This window comes from Salmo salar, chromosome ssa17, assembly GCF_905237065.1.
Source record: "Salmo salar chromosome ssa17, Ssal_v3.1, whole genome shotgun sequence".
Lineage (NCBI taxonomy): Eukaryota > Metazoa > Chordata > Actinopteri > Salmoniformes > Salmonidae > Salmo > Salmo salar.
The window spans coordinates 77,383,104-77,410,652 of record NC_059458.1 but is presented as its reverse complement, the minus strand read 5'-3'; the positions used below and the strand labels follow the sequence as shown (position 1 = coordinate 77,410,652).

Here is a 27,549-nt window from a genome sequence, read left to right as displayed (position 1 = left end):
TGGCTACAGGCTCCAGTTACCTGTGATGATGGCTGGATCCATCCAGCTGGTCGTGCCCGTCCCATAGCTCCCGTCCCAGCTAAGGCTATGTGACATGCCCCCCGGACCACCAGACCTTGGTCCCGAAACTGACCTGGCCCCCGGCCCAAAGCCCAGCGGTGGCCCCATGTGGTGAACACTGGACGAAGAGGAGGAGGAGTTGATGTTTGGCAGTAGGGCTTTAAGGGCGTCCTGGCTCTCTTTAATGTTTCTATGCTGTTCTAGTGAATCCCTGACAACACCACTGCTGCTTTCTGCTGCACACAAACACACAGAACACAGAGATACAAGCAGCTCAGACCACAGCGGGCGGGAGAGTCAAAGATGACGCTTCTCAAAACTCTATCGAGGTCAATTCAATTCAACATGCACTCCTTGGACCCCAGGAAGAGTAGCTGCTGCTTTTGCAACAGCTAATGGGGATCCTAATAAAATAGAGACAGGAGACAGGGGTGAGGAGACAGGAGACAGGGGTGAGGAGACAGGAGACAGGGAGGGAGGAGACGTTGAACATATTTCACAAAAAGTTAATGAGGCTTTATCCTCATGCCAGAGGCCATCTCAGGGAAGCAGAGAGCCAGACAGACCATCAGACAGGCCATCAGACAGACCATCAGACAGACCATCAGACAGACCATCAGACAGACCATCAGACAGACCATCAGACAGACCATCAGACAGACCATCAGACAGGCCATCAGACAGGCCATCAGACAGACCATCAGACAGACCATCAGACAGGCCATCAGACAGGCCATCAGACAGACCATCAGACAGGCCATCAGACAGGCCATCAGACAGGCCATCAGACAGACCATCAGACAGACCATCAGACAGACCATCAGACAGGCCATCAGACAGACCATCAGACAGACCATCAGACAGACCATCAGACAGGCCATCAGACAGACCATCAGACAGGCCATCAGACAGGCCATCAGACAGGCCATCAGACAGACCATCAGACAGACCATCAGACAGACCATCAGACAGACCATCAGACAGACCATCAGACAGACCATCAGACAGACCATCAGACAGACCATCAGACAGGCCATCAGACAGGCCATCAGACAGACCATCAGACAGACCATCAGACAGGCCATCAGACAGACCATCAGACAGGCCATCAGACAGACCATCAGACAGGCCATCAGACAGACCATCAGACAGGCCATCAGACAGACCATCAGACAGGCCATCAGACAGGCCATCAGACAGACCATCAGACAGACCATCAGACAGACCATCAGACAGACCATCAGACAGACCATCAGACAGGCCATCAGACAGGCCATCAGACAGGCCATCAGACAGACCATCAGACAGACCATCAGACAGACCATCAGACAGGCCATCAGACAGGCCATCAGACAGACCATCAGACAGGCCATCAGACAGGCCATCAGACAGGCCATCAGACAGACCATCAGACAGACCATCAGACAGACCATCAGACAGACCATCAGACAGGCCATCAGACAGGCCATCAGACAGACCATCAGACAGACCATCAGACAGACCATCAGACAGACCATCAGACAGGCCATCAGACAGGCCATCAGACAGACCATCAGACAGACCATCAGACAGACCATCAGACAGACCATCAGACAGACCATCAGACAGACCATCAGACAGACCATCAGACAGGCCATCAGACAGGCCATCAGACAGGCCATCAGACAGACCATCAGACAGACCATCAGACAGGCCATCAGACAGACCATCAGACAGACCATCAGACAGACCATCAGACAGGCCATCTCAGGGAACACCTCAGAGTGGAGCGAGGCAGACAGCATCCAGGAGAAAGACGCCAAGAAGGTGTCATAGAACTCTCTGTCTGTAGCAAACACAACACAGAGGACAGAGAGAGAACTGACCCCTTATAAACATTCATCTACAATAATGCTGTTGTAAAATGGGCTGGGGGGATTTGGGGAGTTGGGAGGGAGGGTAGTAATGTCTGCCAAAAAGCTCAGTGGCTCGCTGTGAACTATGACTTGATAGTCAGAGCACACGCAACATACAACACTGCACACCAACTACCACAACAATGAGATACTGTCAATCCAAAAGCACCTGCCTTCAAAATGGAGACTGTTGGAGGGATGGAGGGATGGGCTGTACAGATGGAGGGATGGAGGATGGGCTGTACAGATGGAGGGATGGAGGATGGGCTGTACAGATGGAGGGATGGACGATGGGCAGTACAGATGGAGGGATGGACGATGGGCAGTACAGATGGAGGATGGGCAGTACAGATGGAGGGATGGAGGATGGGCAGTACAGATGGAGGGATGGAGGATGGGCAGTACAGATGGAGGATGGGAGATGGAGGGATGGAGTGTACAGATGGAGGGATGGAGAGTACAGATGGAGGGATGGAGAGTACAGATGGAGGGATGGAGAGTACAGATGGAGGGATGGGCAGTACAGATGGAGGGATGGAGGATGGGCTGTACAGATGGAGGGGTGGAGGATGGGCAGTACAGATGGAGGGATGGAGGATGGGCTGTACAGATGGAGGGATGGACAGTACAGATGGAGGGATGGAGGATGGGCTGTACAGATGGAGGGATAGAGGATGGGCTGTACAGATGGAGGGATGGAGGATGGGCTGTACAGATGGAGGGATGGAGGATGGGCTGTACAGATGGAGGGATGGAGGATGGGCTGTACAGATGGAGGGATGGAGGATAGGCAGTAAAGATGGAGGGATGGAGGATGGGCAGTACAGATGGAGGATGGGCAGTACAGATGGAGGGATGGAGGATGGGCTGTACAGATGGAGGAATGGGCAGTACAGATGGAGGATGGGCAGTACAGATGGAGGGATGGAGGATGGGCTGTACAGATGGAGGGATGGAGGATGGGCTGTACAGATGGAGGGATGGAGGATAGGCTGTACAGATGGAGGGATGGAGGATGGGCAGTACAGATGGAGGATGGGATGGAGGATGGGCAGTACAGATGGAGGGATGGAGGATGGGCTGTAGAGATGGACGATGGGCTGTACAGATGGAGGGATGGACGATGGGCTGTACAGATGGAGGATGGACGATGGGCTGTACAGATGGAGGGATGGACGATGGGCTGTACAGATGGAGGGATGGACGATGGGCTGTACAGATGGAGGGATGGACGATGGGCTGTACAGATGGAGGGATGGACGATGGGCTGTACAGATGTAGGGATGGACGATGGGCTGTACAGATGGAGGATGGGCTGTACAGATGGAGGGATGGAGGATGGGTTGTACAGATGGAGGGATGGAGGATGGGCTGTACAGATGGAGGGATGGAGGATGGGCTGTACAGATGGAGGGATGGAGAGTACAGATGGAGGGATGGAGATGGGTACAGATGGAGGATGGGCAGTACAGATGGAGGGATGGGGATGGGCTGTACAGATGGAGGGATGGAGGATGGGCTGTACAGATGGAAGGGTGGAGGATGGGCTGTACAGATGGAGGGATGGAGGATGGGCTGTACAGATGGAGGGATGGAGAGTACAGATGGAGGGATGGAGAGGATGGGCTGTACAGATGGAGGGATGGAGAGATGGGCAGTACAGATAGAGGGATGGAGGATGAGCTGTAGAGATGGAGGGATGGAGGATGAGCTGTAGAGATGGAGGATGTGCTGTACAGATGGAGGGATGGAGGATGGGCAGTACAGATGGAGGGATGGAGGATGGGCAGTACAGATGGAGGATGGGCAGTACAGATGGAGGGATGGAGGATGGGCTGTACAGATGGAGGGATGGAGGATGGGCTGTACAGATGGAGGGATGGAGAGTACAGATGGAGGGATGGGCAGTACAGATGGAGGGATGGAGAGATGGGCAGTACAGATGGAGGGATGGAGGATGAGCTGTAGAGATGGAGGGATGGAGGATGAGCTGTAGAGATGGAGGATGTGCTGTACAGATGGAGGGATGGAGGATGGGCTGTACAGATGGAAGGATGGACGATGGGCTGAACAGATGGAGGGATGGACGATGGGCTGTACAGATGTAGGGATGGAGGATGGGCTGTACAGATATGGATGGGCTGTACAGATGGAGGGATGGACGATGGGCTGTACAGATGGAGGAAATGGACGATGGGCTGTACAGATGGAGGGATGGACGATGGGCTGTACAGATGGAGGGATGGACGATGGGCTGTACAGATGGAGGGATGGACAATGGGCTGTACAGATGGAGGGATGGACGATGGGCTGTACAGATGGAGGGATGGAGGATGGGCTGTAGAGATGGAGGATGGGCTGTACAGATGGAGGGATGGACGATGGGCTGTACAGTTGGTATATTCACCTCAGTGTGGTATATTCACCTCAGTGTCTGGATGTGGTAGATTCACCTCAGTGTCTGGATGTGGTAGATTCACCTCAGTGTCTGGATGTGGTATATTCACCTCAGTGTCTGGATGTGGTATATTCACCTCAGTACATGGATGTGGTATATTCACCTCAGTGTGGTATATTCACCTCAGTGTCTGGATGTGGTATATTCACCTCAGTACATGGATGTGGTATATTCACCTCAGTGTGGTATATTCACCTCAGTGTCTGGATGTGGTATATTCACCTCAGTGTGGTATATTCACCTCAGTACCTGGATGTGGTATATTCACCTCAGTGTGGTATATTCACCTCAGTGTCTGGATGTGGTATATTCACCTCAGTGTGGTATATTCACCTCAGTGTCTGGATGTGGTATATTCACCTCAGTGTGGTATATTCACCTCAGTGTCTGGATGTGGTATATTCACCTCAGTGTCTGGATGTGGTATATTCACCTCAGTGTGGTATATTCTCCTCAGTGTGGTATATTCTCCTCAGTGTGGTATATTCTCCTCAGTGTGGTATATTCACCTCAGTGTGGTATATTCACCTCAGTGTGGTATATTCACCTCAGTGTCTGGATGTGGTATATTCACCTGAGTACATAAATATTGGCCAGTCATGTTTGACAAATATAATGAAGGATAACAATAATTTCTAAAGGCTTGATTCTGTTGACGTACTCCAGGCACCATTGGTTCAGATTAGACGGTCTCAAGACCAGAGAGTGAAGGCCAGTGCCTGGTCGCACAGAGCACGTTGCCCACCTTAAAACTGAGTAGAAGGGGTCAGCATTTTGACCATCAACTTAACTGTTTAAAACCTGGTTGACTTATAGTTTACAAAGCATGTCTTACCTTGTTTCAAAGTAGCCTAGCCAAAATATAACCATAGAAATCAGCATGATCATTACACAGGTGCACCTTATGCTGGGGACAATAAAAGGCCACTAAAATATGCAGTTTTGTCACAACGCTCCCTCAACAGAGGTCTCAAGTTGAGGGAGCGTGAAATTGGCATTCTGACTGTAGGAATGTCCACCAGAGCTGTTTCCAGAGAATTGAATGTTAATTTCTTTATCATAAGCCAACTCCAACGTTGTTTTAGAGAATTTGGCAGTACGTCCAACCGGCCTCACAACCGCAGACCACGTGTACGCCACATCCGGCTTCATGTGGGATTGTCAGAGACAAGCCACCAGGACAGCTGATGAAAGTGAGGAGTATTTCTGTCTATAATAAACCCCTTTTGTCGGGGGAAAACTGATTCTGATCAGCTAGGCCAATAAGTCCATCAACGACGTCGTCCCCACAGTGACCGTACGTACATATCCCAACCAGAAGCCATGGATTACAGGCAACATTCGCACTGAGCTAAAGGCTAGAGCTGCCGCTTGCAAGGAGTGGGACACTAATCCGGATGCTTATAAGAAATCCCGCTATGCCCTCAGACGAACCATCAAACAAGCAAAGAGTCAATAAAGGATTAAAATGGAATCCTACTACAATGGCTCTGATGCTTGTCGGATGTGGCAGGGCTTGAAAACTATTACGGACAACAAAAGGGAAACCCAGCCGCGAGCTGCCCATTGACGCAAGCCTACCAGACGAACTAAATGCCTTTTATGCTCGCTTCGAGGCAAGCAACACTGAAGCATGCATAACAGCACCAGCTGTTCTGGACGACTGTGTGATAATGCTCTCGGTAGCCGATGTGAGCAAGACCTTTAAACAGGTCAACATTCACAAAGCTGCAGGGCCAGACTGATTACCAGGACATGTACTCAAAGCATGCATGGACCAACTGGCAAGTGTCTTCACTGAAAATGTCAACCTCTCCCTGACTGAATCTGTAATACCTACATATTTCAAGCAGACCACCATAGTCCCTGTGCCCAAGGAAGTGAAGATATCCTGCCTAAATGATTACCGCCCGTAGCACTCACGTCAGTAGACCAGCCTTTCTAAGCACTTCATGGTCAAGGCTCACATCAACAGCATCCTCCCGGAAACTCTAGACCCACTCTAATTTGCATACCGTCCCAACAGATCCACAGATGATGCAATCTCAATCGCACTCCACACTGCCCTTTCCCACCTAGACAAAAGGAACACCTATGTGAGAATGCTGTTCATTGACTACAGCTCAGCGTTAAACACCATAGTGCCTATAAAGCTCATCACTAAGCTAAGGACCCTGGGACTAAACACCTCCCTCTGCAACTGGATCCTGGATTTCCTGACGGGCCACCCCCAGGTGGTAAGGGTAGGTAACAACACGTCTGCTACGCTGATTCTCAACACTGGGTCCCCTCAGGGGTGCGTGTTAGTCCCCTCCTGTTCTCCCGGGTTGAGAGTTTCAAGTTCTCTGGTGTCCACGTCACCAACAAACTATCATGGTTCAAACACATCAAGACAGTCGTGAAGAGGGCACGACGACACCTTTTCCCCCCTGAGGAGACTGAAAAGATTTGGCATGGGTCCTCAGATCCTCAAAAAGTTCTACAGCTACACCATCGAGAGCATCCTGACCGGTTGCATCACCGCCTGGTATGGCAACAGCTCAGCATCTGATCGTAAGGCTCTACATAGGGTAGTGCGTACGGCCCAGTACATCACTGGGGCCAAGCTTCCTGCCATCATGGACCTACACTACTGTTTAAAAGCTTGGGGTCACCTAGAAATGTCCTTGTTTTTGAAAGAAAAAAAATGTTGTCCATTAAAATAACATCAAACTGATCAGAAATACAGTGTAGACATTGTTAATGTAAATGACTATTGTAGCTGGAAACGGCAGATGTTTTATGGAATATCTACATAGGCGTACAAAGAAGCAATAAAACTGGCCTTCTTTATACCAGTTGAGTATCTGGCAGCTTCATTAAATAGTACCCACAAAACTGAGCAGGAGGACAAGTACATTAGTGTATAGTTTGAGAAAGCTTCATTAAATAGTACCCGCAAAACACCAGTCTCAACGTCAACAGTGAAGAGGCGACTCCGGGATGCTGGCCTTCTAGACAGAGTTGCAAAGAAAAAAGCCATATCTCAGACTGGCCAATAAAAATAAAAGATTAAGATGGGCAAAATAACACACTGGACAGAGGAACTCTGCCTAGAAGGCCAGCATCCCGGAGTCGCCTCTTCACTGTTGACGTTGAGATTGGTGTTTTGCGGTTACTATTTAATGAAGCTGCCAGTTGAGGACTTGTGAGTCGTCTGTTTCTCAAACTAGACACTCTAATGTACTTTGTCCTCTTGCTCAGTTGTCCCACTCCTCTTTCTATTCTGGTTAGAGCCAGTTTCTGCTGTTCTGTGAAGGGAGTAGTACACAGCATTGTACGAGATCTTCAGTTTCTAGGCAATTTCTCGCATGGAATAGCATTCATTTCTCAGAACAAGAATAGACTGATGAGTTTCAGAAGAAAGTTCTTTGTTTCTGGCCATTTTGAGCCTGTAATCGAACCCACAAATGCTGATGCTCCAGATATTCAACTAGTCTAAAGAAGGCCAGTTTAATTGCTTCTTTATTCAGGAAAACAGTTTTCAGCTGTGCTAACATAATTGCAAAAGGGTTTTCTAATGATCAATTAGCCTTTTAAAATGATACACTTGGATTAGCTAACAGAATGTGCCATTGGAACACAGGTGTGATGGTCGCTGATAATGGGCCTCTACGCCAAAATCTGCCGTTTCCAGCTACAATAGTCATTTACAACATTAACAATGTCTACACTGTATTTCTGATCAATTTGATGTCATTTTAAAAATGGACAAAAAAATTGATTTTCTTTCAAAAACAAGGACATTTCTAAGTGACCCCCAACTTTAGAAGGGCAGTGTATATATACTAGGCGGTGTCAAAAAATTGTCAAAGATTCCAGTCACCCAAATCATAGACTTTTCTCTGCTACCGCACGGCAAGCTGTACCGGAGCACCAAATCTAGGACCAAAAGGATCCTTAACAGCTTCTACCCCCATAACACTGCTGAACAATTAATCAAATGGCCACCGGAATATATACATTGATCTCCCTACACTGCTGCTACTCGCTGTTTATTATCTATGCAGTCACTTCACCCCTACCTACAGTTGAATTCGGACGTTTACATACACTGAGTCGCTGTAGGGAATAGCGTGCTATACGGGATACACTCTGGGTGTTTCTGAGTCGCTGTAGAGAATAGGGTGCTATATGGGATACACTCTGGGTGTTTCTGAGTCCCTGTAGGGAATAGGGTGCTATACGGGATACACTCTGGGTGTTTCTGAGTCCCTGTAGGGAATAGGGTGCTATACGGGATACACTCTGGGTGTTTCTGAGTCCCTGTAGGGAAAAGCGTGCTATATTATATGGGATACACTCTGGGTGTTTGAGTCGCTGTAGGGAATAGCGTGCTATATGGGGTACACTCAGTGTTTTTGAGGTGATGTGTCGTGTCCTGACCAAAAACATACTTTAAGATTTAGACCTCAATCTGGGCTCACATCTCTCCATCAGCGGAGGGCCAGAGAAGTCAGGGAAGGAGAGGGAGGGTGCTTGGCCTCAGTCTCCCTGACTGACGTATTTGGGAGGAGAGGAGAGGAGGGGAGAGTAGAGGAGAGATCAGAAGGGGAGGAGAGAGAGGAGAGAGTAGAAGGGAAGAGGAGCGGATCAGAAGGGAGGAGAGTGGAGAAGGGGAGAGGAGCAGAGGAGAGCAGCAGAGGAGAGCAGAGGAGCTGCAGAGGTAAACAGAAAAGCAAAGAGCAGCCACACTCACTTGTCAGCCTCACAGGATGAATGACCCAAAACCAGGGCTGACCCCAAACGACCTGGTCAGAAGTTGTTCTACACTATATAGGGAACAAGTGCTATTTGAGGCACAGCCCTAGGCTCAGTCCGGGGGGGGCGGGGTTAAGAGAGGAACTGGCCAATGACAGTTGATCATGTTTTCTGGGCAGCCATCCAGAGAGCAGAGGTGGGTCAGCAACAGCCGAATAAAGAGCTGTTGGACGAATGAGGAGCGAGAGGGGAGGTGCTCTGCTAAACGTGTTTGTTTCTGTTCTTCACACAGGAAGAGGTTGTTCAGGTCAGACAGATCTGACTGGTCCTGGGCGGATTTAGTTGTCTGTCAGTCAGAGAGAAAGATGGATTGTAAAATGGTTTGCAGTCAATGGTAGCAGCTCAACGACCTAACCATAGGCATTAGATTCTTTGATCAATTTGCGTTATTTCAAAGCTATGTACCCAAACAGTGATGCATAATCTGTACCTATGACCCTGGCAGTAACACCCTATGACGTCTTCTATACTGTTGGCTGACTGGGTCAGTCTGTTCTATTCTGATGGTAATTCCAGCCACTGCACTACACTCCACTAGGGTAACCATGTGCTGCCACCCAGTGGTTCTCTCGCTCATGTATTACCTATTACTTACCCACAATGCAATGCAATTCAATGACCTCATGGGATTGTTTGGACAAAAACAAAGAAAGAAAGAGCTGCAGGGTTGTGCTTTTTCCAGTCACAGCTACCACTGGCAGCGCTCCATGTCTCCATTATAAAATGGCTAGGTTGGATTCTGGATGCTTATTGACTAAAAGTATATATCATTACATGCATCTATACTACTGTATATTTCACACATTATCACCAAGTCCTCCTCGCTGACTATATTCTACACATTATCCCCAAGTCCTCCTCGCTGACTATATTCTACACATTATCCCCAAGTCCTCCTCGCTGACTATATTCTACACATTATCACCAAGTCCTCCTCGCTGACTATATTCCACACATTATCCCCAAGTCCTCCTCGCTGACTATATTCTACACATTATCACCAAGTCCTCCTCGCTGACTATATTTCACACATTATCCCCAAGTCCTCCTCGCTGACTATATTCTACACATTATCCCCAAGTCCTTCTCGCTGACTATATTTCACACATTATCCCCAAGTCCTTCTCGCTGACTATATTTCATACATTATCCCCAAGTCCTTCTCGCTGACTATATTTCATACATTATCCCCAAGTCCTTCTCGCTGACTATATTTCACACATTATCCCCAAGTCCTCCTCGCTGACGATATTTCACACATTATCCCCAAGTCCTTCTCGCTGACTATATTCCACACATTATCCCCAAGTCCTTCTCGCTGACTATATTCCACACATTATCCCCAAGTCCTTCTCACTTAGTCTGAACTGGGAGTCTGGACTGTATCATGTTAACTCTCCACTGGGAGTCTGGACTGTATCATGTTAGCTCTCCACTGGGAGTCTGGACTGTATCATGTTAGCTCTCCACTGGGAGTCTGGACTGTATCATGTTAACTCTCCACTGGGAGTCTGGACTGTATCATGTTAACTCTCCACTGGGAGTCTGGACTGTATCATGTTAACTCTCCACTGGGAGTCTGGACTGTATCATGTTAACTCTCCACTGGGAGTCTGGACTGTATCATGTTAGCTCTCCACTGGGAGTCTGGACTGTATCATGTTAGCTCTCCACTGGGAGTCTGGACTGTATCATGTTAACTCTCCACTGGGAGTCTGGACTGTATCATGTTAACTCTCCACTGGGAGTCTGGACTGTATCATGTTAACTCTCCACTGGGAGTCTGGACTGTATCATGTTAACTCTCCACTGGGAGTCTGGACTGTATCATGTTAGCTCTCCACTGGGAGTCTGGACTGTATCATGTTAGCTCTCCACTGGGAGTCTGGACTGTATCATGTTAGCTCTCCACTGGGAGTCTGGACTGTATCATGTTAACTCTCCACTGGGAGTCTGGACTGTATCATGTTAACTCTCCACTGGGAGTCTGGACTGTATCATGTTAACTCTCCACTGGGAGTCTGGACTGTATCATGTTAACTCTCCACTGGGAGTCTGGACTGTATCATGTTAGCTCTCCACTGGGAGTCTGGACTGTATCATGTTAACTCTCCACTGGGAGTCTGGACTGTATCATGTTAGCTCTCCACTGGGAGTCTGGACTGTATCATGTTAGCTCTCCACTGGGAGTCTGGACTGTATCATGTTAACTCTCCACTGGGAGTCTGGACTGTATCATGTTAGCTCTCCACTGGGAGTCTGGACTGTATCATGTTAGCTCTCCACTGGGAGTCTGGACTGTATCATGTTAACTCTCCACTGGGAGTCTGGACTGTATCATGTTAACTCTCCACTGGGAGTCTGGACTGTATCATGTTAACTCTCCACTGGGAGTCTGGACTGTATCATGTTAGCTCTCCACTGGGAGTCTGGACTGTATCATGTTAGCTCTCCACTGGGAGTCTGGACTGTATCATGTTAGCTCTCCACTGGGAGTCTGGACTGTATCATGTTAACTCTCCACTGGGAGTCTGGACTGTATCATGTTAGCTCTCCACTGGGAGTCTGGACTGTATCATGTTAACTCTCCACTGGGAGTCTGGACTGTATCATGTTAACTCTCCACTGGGAGTCTGGACTGTATCATGTTAACTCTCCACTGGGAGTCTGGACTGTATCATGTTAGCTCTCCACTGGGAGTCTGGACTGTATCATGTTAACTCTCCACTGGGAGTCTGGACTGTATCATGTTAGCTCTCCACTGGGAGTCTGGACTGTATCATGTTAACTCTCCACTGGGAGTCTGGACTGTATCATGTTAACTCTCCACTGGGAGTCTGGACTGTATCATGTTAACTCTCCACTGGGAGTCTGGACTGTATCATGTTAGCTCTCCACTGGGAGTCTGGACTGTATCATGTTAGCTCTCCACTGGGAGTCTGGACTGTATCATGTTAACTCTCCACTGGGAGTCTGGACTGTATCATGTTAGGTCTCCACTGGGAGTCTGGACTGTATCATGTTAACTCTCCACTGGGAGTCTGGACTGTATCATGTTAACTCTCCACTGGGAGTCTGAACTGGGAGTCTGGACTGTATCATGTTAACTCTCCACTGGGAGTCTGGACTGTATCATGTTAGGTCTCCACTGGGAGTCTGGACTGTATCATGTTAACTCTCCACTGGGAGTCTGGACTGTATCATGTTAGCTCTCCACTGGGAGTCTGGACTGTATCATGTTAACTCTCCACTGGGAGTCTGGACTGTATCATGTTAGGTCTCCACTGGGAGTCTGGACTGTATCATGTTAACTCTCCACTGGGAGTCTGGACTGTATCATGTTAACTCTCCACTGGGAGTCTGGACTGTATCATGTTAACTCTCCACTCATGATGCAATACACACACGTCTTCAGGAAGTAATCAGACCCCCTTGACTTTTTCCACATTTTGTTACGTTACAGCCTTATTCTGAAATTTATTAAATAAATACAAAATCATCAGCAATCTACACACAATACCCCATAATTACAAAGCAAAAACAGGACATTTTTGCGAATGTATTAAAAATCAAAAACAGAAATACCTTATTTACATAAGCATTAAGACCCTTGAAATTGAGGTCAGGTGCATCCTGTTTCCATTAATCATCCTTCAGATGTTTCTACAACTTGATTGGAGTCCACCTGTGGTAAATTCTATTGATTGAAGATGATTTGAATGCTCTGGCCTGAATGCCAAAGGAAACCTGGCACCATCCCTACGGTGAAGCATGGTGGTGGCAGCATTATGCTGTGGGGATGTTTTTCAGCGGCAGGGAGTGGGAGACTAGTCAGGATCGAGGGAAAGATGAACGGAGCAAAGTACAGAGAGATCCTTGATGAAAACCTGCTCCAGAGCGCTCAGGATCTCAGACTGGGGCGAAGGTTTACCTTCCAACAGGACAACGACCCTAAGCACACAGCCAAGACAATGCAGGAGTGGCTTTGGGACAAGTCTCCGAATGTCCTTGAGTGGCCCAGCCAGAGCCTAGACTTGAACCTGATCGAACATCTCTGGAGAGACCTGAAAATAGCTGTGCAGTGACGTTCCCCATCCAACCTGACAGAGCTTGAGAGGATCTGCAGAGAAGAATTGGAGAAACTCCCCAAATACAGGTGTGCCAAGATTGTAGCGTCATACCCAAGAAGACTCAAGGCTGAGTACTGAGTAAAGGGTCTGAATACTTATGGAAATGTGATACCAGTTCTCTTATTTTAAATAAATTAGATTTATTAAAAAGATTTAAGATTTCTAAAAACCTGTTTTTGCTTTATCATTATGGGGTAGTGTGATGTCATTATGGGGTATTGTGATGTCATTATGGGTTATTGTGATGTCATTATGGGGTATTGTGATGTCATTATGGGGTATTGTGATGTCATTATGGGGTATTGTGATGTCGATTGATGAGGAACATTTTTTTAAATCCATTTTAGAATAAGGCTGTAACGTAACAAAATGTGGAAAAAGTCAAGGGGTCTGAATCCTTTCTGAATGCACTGTATACATTATTATGGTATGTATTACCTGTCATGGCGATGCCTCCCAGCCCTGTACTGTGGTGATGCATACTGGGCAGCATCCGGTCCAGGAAGCTGCTGTGTTGTGACACCGTATGGTTGCCGCCGAAGTGCGTCGTGAAGTTACTGCGCGTCGGGACCAAGCCTACAGCCGTGGAGGACGTCATCCAGGGGTGACGGCTGGTCTGTGATGAAGACGAGGACGATGATGGCGGCAGCTGTCCGGGGAAGCTGAAGGAGTTATAGACAGCCCGTTGTTGAGGGTGTTGGTGGTGTTGATGCATCTGGGAGAAGCAGTGATTACTAGAGAGACCAGAGTTCAGCCCAGAGAAGAAGTGGTTATGGGGTATCAGCTCTCCAGGGGGACCAGAACCAGCTTTGGTGGGTACAGAGGAGAGGAGTGAGTGGTGGTGGGGGGGGAAGGGACCTGGGGAGATGGAGAGGGACGGGAGGCTGTCCTGAATGCTGAGCTCCTTCTCTATCAGGTCCTCCAGGGCTTTACGGGTGATGTCGAAGGGATCAAATCCCAGGTCATCTTCTGATGTCTGTTGTTTGGATGAGCCGAAGCCGAACGCTGCCTGCCAGTCTGTTGAGGACGATACTGGGATGGTATCTGGAGGAAACAGCAAGACATTAGTGATGACAAATTTAACAGAAAAAGCTTTTAAATGCCTATAATTAATACAAACAAACAAGGCCGCCTCGTCGCTGGCTGGCTAAGCTGGGCCGCCTCGTCGCTGGCTGGCTAAGCTGGGCCGCCTCGTCGCTGGCTGGCTAAGCTGGGCCGCCTCGTCGCTGGCTGGCTAAGCTGGGCCGCCTCGTCGCTGGCTGGCTAAGCTGGGCCGCCTCGTCGCTGGCTGGCTAGGCCGCCTCGTCGCTGGCTGGCTAGGCCGCCTCGTCGCTGGCTAGACATTTGGACTGTGTTGTCCACCCTGACTCTCAAACCCCCAGTAATTAAATGACATTACATGATCTAAAATAGTATAGATCTCCCATTTGTAACGTATGCAGATAAATAAACATATACTTGTCATTTATATGCAGGTAGAGTTCCCACTGTACCTGAAGTGAAGAGGCTGTGTGGTTGGGGTGCAGTGGGCCAGGTGTCGTGGTTGTTATGTGTCTCGGTGCTGGGGAACCCATGGAGGCTGCTGGGGATGGGGTTAGGATGGCGGAAGTTACTATTGTCTGAGAACAGAGACTGGGACTCGGCGGCAGCCCCCTGAAAGGGAGACCGGGTAGTCACACTGATGGGAACCACCTGGCTGGCTTTGGAGAAACCAGGAGGGCCGGAGAGGACAGGAGGGGGCGACGGAGAGTCACTGTCTGGGAGCTGGGGGAGAGAGAGAGGGAGAGAGATATGAGGGAGGAGAGAGAGAGAGATATGAGGGAGGGAGGAGAGAGAGATGAGGGAGGAGAGAGAGATGAGGGAGGAGAGAGAGAGAGATGAGGGAGGAGAGAGATGAGAGAGAGAGATGAGAGAGAGAGATGAGAGAGATGAGGGAGGAGAGAGAGAGATGAGGGAGGAGAGAGAGAGAGATGAGGGAGGAGAGAGAGAGAATGAGGGAGGAGAGAGAGAGATGAGGGAGGAGAGAGAGATATGAGGGAGGAGAGAGAGAGAGATGAGGGAGGAGAGAGAGAGAGATGAGGGAGGAGAGAAAGAGATGAGGGAGAGAGATGAGGGAGAGAGATGAGGGAGAGAGGGAGAGCAAGCGTGAGAGAGAGAGAGAGAGAGAGAGAATGGTCAGTCTTCTCAATCAAATTAGAATGAATAAACAATTAGTCAGCATCACTGATTAGTTAAAAAAGAAAAAAATGACCAATGTGTAACAGCTTTTCAATCAAGAAGTCTAGGAGTCTACAGATAGACTTGGTAGATGGGAATCTGCAGCTAAGGTCAAATAAAGACTGACCAACTTCACATAACATTTCCTAGCCCCTGAAAACTCTACAATGTTCTCCATCTTACCAGGTTGTGACGTTCTGAGGAGTCTCCATGTTGTGTGTCACTGCTCCTGATGACGTCTGGCAGAGCATCACTGGGGCTGAAAGACACAGCAGCTGGTTAGAACAGCCATGATGTGGCGAGGATGACCAGAGATAAAATGTCTCAATTACACTACATCACCAACAGTATGATGACACCTGCTCGTCCAATAATCTCATTCTAAAATCATGGGCATTAACATGGAGTTGGTTCCCCCCTTTGCTGCTATAACAGCCTCCACTATTCTGGGAAGGCTTTCCACTAGATGTTGGAACATTGCTGCTATAACAGCCTCCACTCTTCTGGGAAGGCTTTCCACTAGATGTTGGAACATTGCTGCTATAACAGCCTCCACTCTTCTGGGAAGGCTTTCCACTAGATGTTGGAACATTGCTGCTATAACAGCCTCCACTCTTCTGGGAAGGCTTTCCACTAGATGTTGGAACATTGCTGCTATAACAGCCTCCACTCTTCTGGGAAGGCTTTCCACTAGATGTTGGAACATTGCTGCTATAACAGCCTCCACTCTTCTGGGAAGGCTTTCCACTAGATGTTGGAACATTGCTGCTATAACAGCCTCCACTCTTCTGGGAAGGCTTTCCACTAGATGTTGGAACATTGCTGCTATAACAGCCTCCACTCTTCTGGGAAGGCTTTCCACTAGATGTTGGAACATTGCTGCTATAACAGCCTCCACTCTTCTGGGAAGGCTTTCCACTAGATGTTGGAACATTGCTGCTATAACAGCCTCCACTCTTCTGGGAAGGCTTTCCACTAGATGTTGGAACATTGCTGCGATAACAGCCTCCACTCTTCTGGGAAGGCTTTCCACTAGATGTTGGTACATTGCTGCTATAACAGCCTCCACTCTTCTGGGAAGGCTTTCCACTAGATGTTGGAACATTGCTGCTATAACAGCCTCCACTCTTCTGGGAAGGCTTTCCACTAGATGTTGGTACATTGCTGCTATAACAGCCTCCACTCTTCTGGGAAGGCTTTCCACTAGATGTTGGAACATTGCTGCTATAACAGCCTCCACTCTTCTGGGAAGCCTTTCCACTAGATGTTGGAACATTGCTGCAGGGGGACTTGCTTCCATTCAGCCACAAGAGCATTAGTGAGGTCGGGCACTGATGTTGGGCGAGGTTAGGGCTGGCTCGCAGTCGGTGTTCCAATTCATCCCAAAGGTGTTCGATTTGGTTGAGGTCAGGGCTCTGTGCAGGCCAGTCAAGTTCTTCCACAACGATCTCGACAAACCATTTCTGTATGGACCTCGCTTTGTGCACGGAGGCATTGTCATGCTGAAACAGGAAAGGACCTTCCTCAAACTTGCCACAAAGTTCCACAGAATTGTCTAGAATGTCATTGTATTCTGTAGCGTTAAGATTTCCCTTCACTGGAACTAAGGGGCCCAAACCATGAAAAACAGCCCCAGACCATTATTCCTCCACCAAACTTTACAGTTGGCACTATGCATTCGGTCAGGTAGTGTTCTCCTGGCATCCGGCAAACCCACATTTTCCGTCGGACTGCCAGATGGTGAAGTGTGATTCATCACTCCAGTGAACGTGTTTCCACTGCTCCAGAGTCCAATGGCAGCAAGCTTTACACCACTCCAGCTGACGCTTGGCATTGTACATGGTGATCTTAGGCTGGTGTGCGGCTGCTCGGCCATGGAAACCCATTTCATGAAGCTCCCAACGAACAGTTCTGGTGCTGATGTTACTTCCAGAGGCAGTTTGGAACTCGGTAGTGGAACTCAAGACGATTTTTTACGCGATTCAATACTCGGCGGTCCCATTTGTGAGCTCGGCAGTCCCACTCGCGGCTGAGCCGTTGTTGCTCCTAGATGTTTCCACTTCACAATAACAGCACTTACAGTAGACTGGAACAGCTTTAGCAGAGCAGAAATCTGACGAACTGACTTGTTGGAAAGTTGGCATCCTATGACGGTGCCACGTTGAAAGTCATTGAGCTCTTCAGTAAGGCCATTCTTGTTTATGTTCTTAATTGTTTTCACCCCTTTTTCCTCCCCAATATCATGAAATCCAACTTGTAGTTAATCTTCTCTTAACGCTGCAACTCCAACGGGCTCGGGAGAGGCGAAGGTCGAGCCGTGATGACCTCCGAAACTTTAACCGCCAAGCCGCGCTGCTCGCTTAATCCGGAAGCTAGCCGCACCAATGTGTCGGAGGAAACGCCGTTTAACTAACGGCCGAGGTCAGCTTGCAGGTGCCCGGCCAGCCACAAGGAGTCGCTAGAGCGCGATGAGCCAAGGAAATTTCCCCCGTCCAAACCCTGTCAACGCTGGGCCAATTGTGTGCCGCCCTATGGGGCTCCCGGTCACGTCCAGCTGTTACACAGCCTGGGATCGAACCAGAGGCTGAAGTGGAGCCTTAAACTGCTGGGAGGTCAAGTAAGGCCAATTATACTGCCAATGTTTGTCTATGGAGATTGCATGGCTGTGTACTTGATTTCATAAACCTGTCAGCAACGGGTGTGGCTGAAATAGCCAAATCCACTAATTTGAAGGGGTGTCCAGATATTATATAGCGTAGCTCGCAAACAGAGGATAACCAACACGTCTACACACAATGCAAGCAGAGGATAACCAACACAGTACACAAACAAATGGTGGTAGTGGTAGGCTATAAACACAGCAAAGCTAAACAAACAATACAGAAAAAAGCACAGCAACGCCAGTAGGCGAGAGATAACAGCAACGCCAGCAGGCGAGAGATAACAGCCACGCCAGTAGGCGAGAGATAACAGCCACGCCAGTAGAAGAGTGATAACAGCAACGCCAGTAGATGAGAGATAACAGCAACGCCAGCAGGCGAGAGATAACAGCCACGCCAGTAGAAGAGTGATAACAGCAACGCCAGTAGATGAGAGATAACAGCAACGCCAGCAGGCGAGAGATAACAGCAACGCCAGCAGGCGAGAGATAACAGCAACGCCAGCAGGCGAGAGATAACAGCAACGCCAGTAGATGAGAGATAACAGCAACACCAGCAGGCGAGAGATAACAGCAACGCCAGTAGATGAGAGATAACAGCAACACCAGCAGGCGAGAGATAACAGCAACGCCAGTAGGTGAGAGAGAACAGCGACGCCAGTCGGTGAGAGAGAACAGCGACGCCAGTCGGTGAGAGAGAACAGCGACGCCAGTAGATGAGAGATAACAGCAACGCCAGTAGATGAGAGATAACAGCAACGCCAGTAGATGAGAGATAACAGCAACGCCAGTAGATGAGAGATAACAGCAACGCCAGTAGGTGAGAGATAACAGCAACACCAGTAGGTGAGAGATAACAGCAACGCCAGTAGATGAGAGATAACAGCAACGCCAGTAGATGAGAGATAACAGCAACACCAGTAGATGAGAGATAACAGCAACGCCAGTAGATGAGAGATAACAGCAACGCCAGTAGGTGAGAGATAACAGCGACTCCAGCAGGCGAGAGATAACAGCAACACCAGTAGATGAGAGATAACAGCAACGCCAGTAGATGAGAGATAACAGCAACGCCAGTAGATGAGAGATAACAGCAACGCCAGCAGGCGACTGATAACAGCAACGCCAGTAGGTGAGAGATAACAGCAACGCCAGCAGGCGACTGATAACAGCAACGCCAGTAGGTGAGAGATAACAGCAACGCCAGCAGGCGACTGATAACAGCAACGCCAGTAGATGAGAGATAACAGCAACGCCAGTAGATGAGAGATAACAGCAACGCCAGTAGATGAGAGATAACAGCAACGCCAGCAGGCGACTGATAACAGCAACGCCAGTAGATGAGAGATAACAGCAACGCCAGTAGATGAGAGATAACAGCAACGCCAGCAGGCGACTGATAACAGCAACGCCAGTAGATGAGAGATAACAGCAACGCCAGCAGAAGTACAGCAACGCCAGTAGGTGAGAGATAACAGCAACGCCAGTAGATGAGAGATAACAGCAACGCCAGTAGATGAGAGATAACAGCAACGCCAGTAGATGAGAGATAACAGCAACGCCAGTAGATGAGAGATAACAGCAACGCCAGCAGGCGACTGATAACAGCGACGCCAGTAGATGAGAGATAACAGCAACGCCAGCAGGCGACTGATAACAGCAACGCCAGTAGAGCATCGAGGAGGTTTGAAGGAGTTGTTCTGGAACAGGATACATTTAATTCTACTTCTCTCTTGACATCTCATGTTAGTCATTTTTCTTTGTGTGAAAACATTTCAGTGGAGCCTTTAGAAAATAAGCTGTGTGTAAATGGGTTTGGGAGTTAACGTCCGTGGATGGTCGTTTAAGACTGATGCACACTTCACACAAACAGAGCGATGGATAGTATGTAGAAGCGACGTGTGAAAACAAGGCTCCGTCGCTGCGCTTGAGTGAAGTGCGTACGGCCCTTTACCTGGGGGGGTCACAGCTTGAGGAGAAGGCTGAGAGGCCAGTCACAGAGCCCAGACCAACGGCACATTCTGGCCCATCCGGTGTCATGTGTTCAGAGTCCGAGACGCCGCCGTTCGACGGAGGGCTCTTACGGTGATCCGATACGCCATTGGTTGTTTTCCCCGTGGGTTGTAACGTTGGCCACACGTCTTGTCCATGACTGTTGTTACTGTTGGATCTGGAGAGGAGAGGAGAGAGGGCGGGGGAAAGAGAGAGCGAGGGGGGGAAGAGAGAGCGAGGGGGGAAGAGAGAGCGAGGGGGGGAAGAGAGAGCGAGGGGGGGAAGAGAGAGCGAGGAAGAGAAGAGAGCGAGGGGGGAAGAGAGCGGGGGGGAAGAGAGCGGGGGGGAAGAGAGCGGGGAGAAAGAAAGAAGGAATAGTGAGTAATTGAGGGGCAGAGAAGGGAGACGAATGTACCACATGAGTGAATCTCAGCTTTTCAAAAGACATCAGTCAAGTGTCAGGTATCAAAATGGATCACAGGATAGTGTGTAACTCTAAAGAGCTTAACCTACCTCTGTAAAGAGCTGGGTTTAGAGCTCTACGCCCTACCTCTGTAAAGAGCTGGGTTTAGAGCTCTACGCCCTACCTCTGTAAAGAGCTGAGTTTAGAGCTCTTAGCCCTACCTCTGTAAAGAGCAGGGTTTAGAGCTCTTAGTCCTACCTCTGTAAAGAGCTGAGTTTAGAGCTCTTAGTCCTACCTCTGTAAAGAGCAGGGTTTAGAGCTCTTAGTCCTACCTCTGTAAAGAGCTGAGTTTAGAGCTCTTAGTCCTACCTCTGTAAAGAGCAGGGTTTAGAGCTCTTAGTCCTACCTCTGTAAAGAGCAGGGTTTAGAGCTCTTAGTCCTACCTCTGTAAAGAGCTGGGTATAGAGCTCTTAGTCCTACCTCTGTAAAGAGCAGGGTTTAGAGCTCTTAGTCCTACCTCTGTAAAGAGCTGAGTTTAGAGCTCTTAGTCCTACCTCTGTAAAGAGCAGGGTTTAGAGCTCTTAGTCCTACCTCTGTAAAGAGCTGAGTTTAGAGCTCTTAGTCCTACCTCTGTAAAGAGCAGGGTTTAGAGCTCTTAGTCCTACCTCTGTAAAGAGCAGGGTTTAGAGCTCTTAGTCCTACCTCTGTAAAGAGCAGGGTTTAGAGCTCCTGGTTGTCTCCCCTCCTGAGGTCTGGGTGGTAAAGCTGGGGTTCTGGTACAGATCCTGTAACAGCCTCTGCTCATACTCTTGATGCTTCCCTGCCTGACAGACAACACAGAGCAACACAAAGGACCAGGTTAGGAGGATAAAAACCTGCTGTGAAGTCTACACTACTACAATCTTGGGACTCCATTTCAATTCTCATAGTTCATCGCATCCCATCTATTCGTCTCCTTCTCAAGCATATTAGAGGAGGTCGTCCCAGGTCCCTCCCCTCAGACCTTCTACAATGTGTTTTGAGAAGGAGGTAGGCGATATCATGTGAGGATCGGAGGAAAGATGAATTGAGAAAGAGCCTTACTAAGTATTGAATTGGTCATCTTACCTGCATCTCCTCTTTAGTGAAGCTGGCCGCATCATCCCCCAGCTCGTGTAGATACATGCAGTCAGGTTTGGGACACCCCATGCTCTTCAGAAAGTAGCTGCAGTATTTCGTCGTCCCTAAAGAAGCCTGTTGAACACAACGACAGTTCGTTAGCTGCAGTATTTCATCGTCCCTAAAGAAGCCTGTAGAACACAACGACAGTTCGTTAGCTGCAGTATTTCATCGTCCCTAAAGAAGCCTGTAGAACACAACAACAGTTCGTTAGCTGCAGTATTTCATCGTCCCTAAAGAAGCCTGTAGAACACAACGACAGTTCGTTAGCTGCAGTATTTCATCGTCCCTAAAGAAGCCTGTAGAACACAACGACAGTTCGTTAGCTGCAGTATTTCGTCGTCCCTAAAGAAGCCTGTAGAACACAACGACAGTTCGTTAGCTGCAGTATTTCATCGTCCCTAAAGAAGCCTGTAGAACACAACGACAGTTCGTTAGCTGCAGTATTTCATCGTCCCTAAAGAAGCCTGTAGAACACAACGACAGTTCGTTAGCTGCAGTATTTCGTCGTCCCTAAAGAAGCCTGTAGAACACAACGACAGTTCGTTAGCTGCAGTATTTCGTCGTCCCTAAAGAAGCCTGTAGAACACAAACGACAGTTCGTTAGCTGCAGTATTTCATCGTCCCTAAAGAAGCCTGTAGAACACAACGACAGTTCGTTAGCTGCAGTATTTCGTCGTCCCTAAAGAAGCCTGTAGAACACAACGACAGTTCGTTAGCTGCAGTATTTCATCGTCCCTAAAGAAGCCTGTAGAACACAACGACAGTTCGTTAGCTGCAGTATTTCGTCGTCCCTAAAGAAGCCTGTAGAACACAACGACAGTTCGTTAGCTGCAGTATTTCATCGTCCCTAAAGAAGCCTGTAGAACACAACAGTTCGTTAGCTGCAGTATTTCATCGTCCCTAAAGAAGCCTGTAGAACACAACGACAGTTCGTTAGCTGCAGTATTTCATCGTCCCTAAAGAAGCCTGTAGAACACAACGACAGTTCGTTAGCTGCAGTATTTCATCGTCCCTAAAGAAGCCTGTAGAACACAACGACAGTTCGTTAGCTGCAGTATTTCGTCGTCCCTAAAGAAGCCTGTAGAACACGACAGTTCGTTAGCTGCAGTATTTCATCGTCCCTAAAGAAGCCTGTAGAACACAACGACAGTTCGTTAGCTGCAGTATTTCATCGTCCCTAAAGAAGCCTGTAGAACACAACGACAGTTCGTTAGCTGCAGTATTTCATCGTCCCTAAAGAAGCCTGTAGAACACAACGACAGTTCGTTAGCTGCAGTATTTCATCGTCCCTAAAGAAGCCTGTAGAACACAACGACAGTTCGTTAGCTGCAGTATTTCGTCGTCCCTAAAGAAGCCTGTAGAACACGACAGTTCGTTAGCTGCAGTATTTCATCGTCCCTAAAGAAGCCTGTAGAACACAACGACAGTTCGTTAGCTGCAGTATTTCGTCGTCCCTAAAGAAGCCTGTAGAACACAACGACAGTTCGTTAACTGCAGTATTTCATCGTCCCTAAAGAAGCCTGTAGAACACAACGACAGTTCGTTAGCTGCAGTATTTCAGCGTCCCTAAAGAAGCCTGTAGAACACAACGACAGTTCGTTAGCTGCAGTATTTCATCGTCCCTAAAGAAGCCTATAGAACACAACGACAGTTCGTTAGCTGCAGGTGTACCAATGTGTACAAATTCACATCAGAGAAGATGACATTTCAAATGTTAATCTGATACAGAGAGATGCTTATTGTTTTTTATCCTGTGCATAGACTAGACGTATATACCGTTGTAAATGTTCCCAAGCTTACCTTCAGTGTTCTGCCATCTACTACTAGGTTGTTGACACACTGTATTGCTCTGAGGGCGTCTTCTGACCGGATGTAAGTGACATAGGCACTGGCACTGGGACCCTTGGGGACAAGACCAAGACAATCAATGGATCAATCAATCAGTGTACTTTATGTATTTCCATTGTACTGGTGTTATGGCTTTATATGGTGTTAGTAATACATTTCTAATGCACTCCATCAACCAACCAAAATCCCATCAATTTAAACTACAACATTGCTGTCAATCATCCTCGCCCACAGGAAGTCCCCCCCCTCACCTGTGAGCCGGCGTATGAGGTGCTGTTGTTGATGACAACCTTATGGACCTTCCCAAACTTCACAAAATACTCCGGTCTCTTTAGAATCTGGGACGGACAGAGAAAACAGAGGTACTGTTAGGCAAAATATATATCCTATCTAAAACATGGTCAAACATGACCCTTATAATCATGTTACAACAGTCAATTACGCTCCAAAACAGTTACAATAAGAGGGATAAGAGGGGGGAAAAAGATACAGTAGCACTGTCAAAGCTGTACAAAAAAAGTCTGCAAACAAGCAAACACCGTCCACAAATTATGTGTTTACAACACCGCGTTGGTAGTAAAGAATCATTTGTTCGAGCGCAACTTCTGGGGTAGCTAGCTTTAGCTTGGTACCTAGCTAGCACCAATACAACCAGCCTGAAAACAATGACCAGTAGAAACTGCAGCCATTTTCATTATTCTTAGCAATGATTTAGGAATCCTTGTGAGTAAGTATTAGCTAGGAAGTCACTTGTTGTTCGCCAATTGAAATTGAACTTCAGTTCATGAAAATAAATAGCTAGCCAGCTACTTAACCCTGTTGCCCAAAGCTAACGTTATAAGCAGTCAGCTAACTTAATCTGGCTAGTGATGCTCGAACCGGACCGGGTCATGTGTTGTGAAGCTAGCCACAATAAGGATTAGCCACAATAGTGGACTTTGCGGTTAGCCTTCAAAATAAAAGTATGTAATTAACAGTGATGTAAATGAATACAAATAGTAGAATTATGCCATACTTTTATTTTTAAGGCTAACCGCAAAGTCCACTACTGTGGCAATTTTTTAAAACATTTTAGTCATTTTTAGCAGACGCTCTTATCCAGAGCAACTTACAGTAGTGAATGCATACATTTCATTTCATGCATTTTTTTTTTGTACTGCCCCCGTGGGAATCGAACCCACAACCCTGGCGTTGCACACACCATGCTGGCGTTGCAAACACCATGCTCTACCAACTGAGCCACAGGGAATCCTTATTGTGGCTAGCTTCACATAGATGGGTCCAACCAACATTAATCAAATAAGAACTGTCTTATAAATTAGGGTTATTTTAGATGATGACACCTAGCTATATAGTTAGCTGGCTAACGATAGCTACTGAAACAGATGATGTCGTTTTGCTACGTTTTTGGGGAAGAACATTGTCCGCATCCATGAGCTAGCTAGCTTTTTTTATGACCAGCACTGTAGGTGCGCTAGACAACTTTACCCGCATCATAGCAGACGTATCGATGAATCGTTGTGACATATGAAATACGAGTGGTAGTGTAATCAACGTGTAATAACTACGTTAAAAAAATGAATGAATGCATTAAATGATTATGTGACGTGCAGTCATATTCAGATCCTGATTGGTCAAAGTGTTACTCGACGTGGATCTTTTTTGACATGAAAAGACCCAAACGGCGTTCCATAGAAATCCTGGTTGAGAATGAAACGACTGAACAAATGAACAATGAAACAGCACAGCAAGTAAGTGAAAGAAATAGGTTTTGATGATGTTTTACCGGTAATGGGGACATACGTAAATGCCAACAAAATAACTTTTTGGTCAGTGGTGTGTGACCTTTATTTAACTAGACAAGTCAGTTAAGAACAAATTATTTTACAAATTCTTATTTACCCCGGCCAAACCCGGACGACGCTGGGCCACTTGTGTGCCGCTCTATGGTACTCCCAATCACGTCCGCATGTGATACAGCCTGGATTCGAACCAGGGACTGTAGTGACGCCTCTTGCACTGAGATGCAGTGCCTTAGACCGCTGCGTCCATGTGTGTGTGTGTGTGTTAACTATTTAACTGTACTAGAATGCTTAAAAAAGCTGCTAAAATTTTAAATATCGGTTATCAGTATTGTGTTTTTCTTTAAGCGAGGAAAATATTGGATACTTGGGCCTGTATTTAAACATTATTAAACCAGAATGAACATGAAACAAGTTACTGTACATCGAAGCATGTTGTTACTACTTCCTGTTGGGAGTAAATCACAGAAATACAGAACTTGAGGGGAAAAGGCAGATGCTACACATTTCAAGAAGAACTAAAAATCTGCCATGATCTGCATTGACGAGGTTTCTGATTGGTTGTGCTAGTGGTTTCTGTAGAAGGAGTCCAGGGTAGTGAGATGGGTAAATAGGGAAGTGGTTGTGTTGGTGGTTTCTGGGAGTCCATGTGAGATGGGTAAAGAGGAAGTGGTTGTGTTGGTGGTTTCTGTGGCCCGAGCCGCTGGGCGACGATGGTTTTGACATTCTGGTCACTCTCCGTCCACTTTGACCGGAGCGCAGACATTTCTTTGCAGCCTTTGTTTGACCAATGCTCCCTCCTCTCTCTCTCTCTCCCTAAAAGACTGAGTGAAACCATTGGCAGTAGCAGCTGTGTGATAATCAAACACCACTATATCAGGCCAGCCAGAATACAACCAGGACAGACATGGGGAAAATGTCGCTGGCCGTGTGCGTACAACAGCAGTACACGTGAGCAGACGAGGTTAAACCGTGAAAGAATGTGACAACAGAAAGGTATTGTCACGTCCTCTTCCAATTTCAACAGCATTGTAACTCAAGTCTCTTTCTGACACTCCATAGACACATCATTTCTTCTGTGAACAGATGAATATTGCGTCCTGTCTATTTGTGTGGAGGGGTGTTGCTATGACGACCATCCGGGACCACGGCAGAACACTCTGTTGTTGTTGTCCTGTACTTATGTTGTTGTTGTTGTTGTGGGGGAAATTAGCAAACAGAAAGGCTGATGCCTAGAAGCCAGATAGTACACCAGATTCCAGACAAACCAGTTTCCAGACAAACCAGATTCCAGACAAAACGGCCATTTTTTCCCCCTAGAGATTTTAGGTAAGGTCTGGTTTATTCTGGTGTTGGTGGGTTCACCAAAACCCTTCTGTTGTACGTCATACTACAGAGGAAATGGAAACTGTTCCAGCTTTCTGCTAATGAAGCTTTTCACACCACTGAATAAATCACCAACTAGTGTGTGTGTGTGTGTGTGTGTGTGTGTGTGTGTGTGTGTGTGTGTGTGTGTGTGTGTTTTGTATGTATGTATGTATGTATGTATGTATGTATGTATGTATATATATATATATATATATATATATATTTTACCCACAAGCTTTACTTTCAATCAAATTGTATTAGTCACATGCGCTGAATACAACAGGTGTAGACCTTACACTGAAATGTACAGAGTCAATGTGGAGGCTATATACAGGGGGTACCGGTACAGAGTCAATGTGGAGGCTATATACAGGGGGTACCGGTACCGAGTCAATGTGGAGGCTATATACAGGGTACCGGTACAGAGTCAATGTGGAGGCTATATACAGGGGGTACCGGTACAGAGTCAATGTGGAGGCTATATACAGGAGGTACCGGTACAGAGTCAATGTGGAGCCTATATACAGGGGGTACCGGTACAGAGTCAATGTGGAGGCTATATACAGGGGGTACCGGTACAGAGTCAATGTGGAGGCTATATACAGGGGGTACCGGTACAGAGTCAATGTGGAGGCTATATACAGGGGGTACCGGTACAGAGTCAATGTGGAGGCTATATACAGGGGTACCGGTACAGAGTCAATGTGGAGGCTATATACAGGGGGTACCGGTACAGAGTCAATGTGGAGGCTATAT

General features: G+C 47.6%; 1 protein-coding gene across 1 annotated transcript in view; it reads right to left on the bottom strand.

The window, feature by feature from the left end:
- The window catches only part of LOC106609840 (CCR4-NOT transcription complex subunit 4), a 58,967-nt gene that overhangs the window by 11,845 nt on the left and 19,573 nt on the right, over positions 1–27,549 (bottom strand). Inside the window, exons 5-13 of the mRNA XM_045698662.1 lie at positions 23,875–23,961; positions 23,576–23,677; positions 21,722–21,847; positions 21,317–21,438; positions 20,174–20,389; positions 15,744–15,819; positions 14,837–15,107; positions 13,782–14,387; positions 21–296 (exon numbers count right to left, since the gene is read on the bottom strand). Of these exons, the coding sequence (XP_045554618.1) occupies positions 21–296; positions 13,782–14,387; positions 14,837–15,107; positions 15,744–15,819; positions 20,174–20,389; positions 21,317–21,438; positions 21,722–21,847; positions 23,576–23,677; positions 23,875–23,961 (1,882 nt within the window). The remainder of the gene's footprint in view (positions 1–20; positions 297–13,781; positions 14,388–14,836; positions 15,108–15,743; positions 15,820–20,173; positions 20,390–21,316; positions 21,439–21,721; positions 21,848–23,575; positions 23,678–23,874; positions 23,962–27,549) is intronic.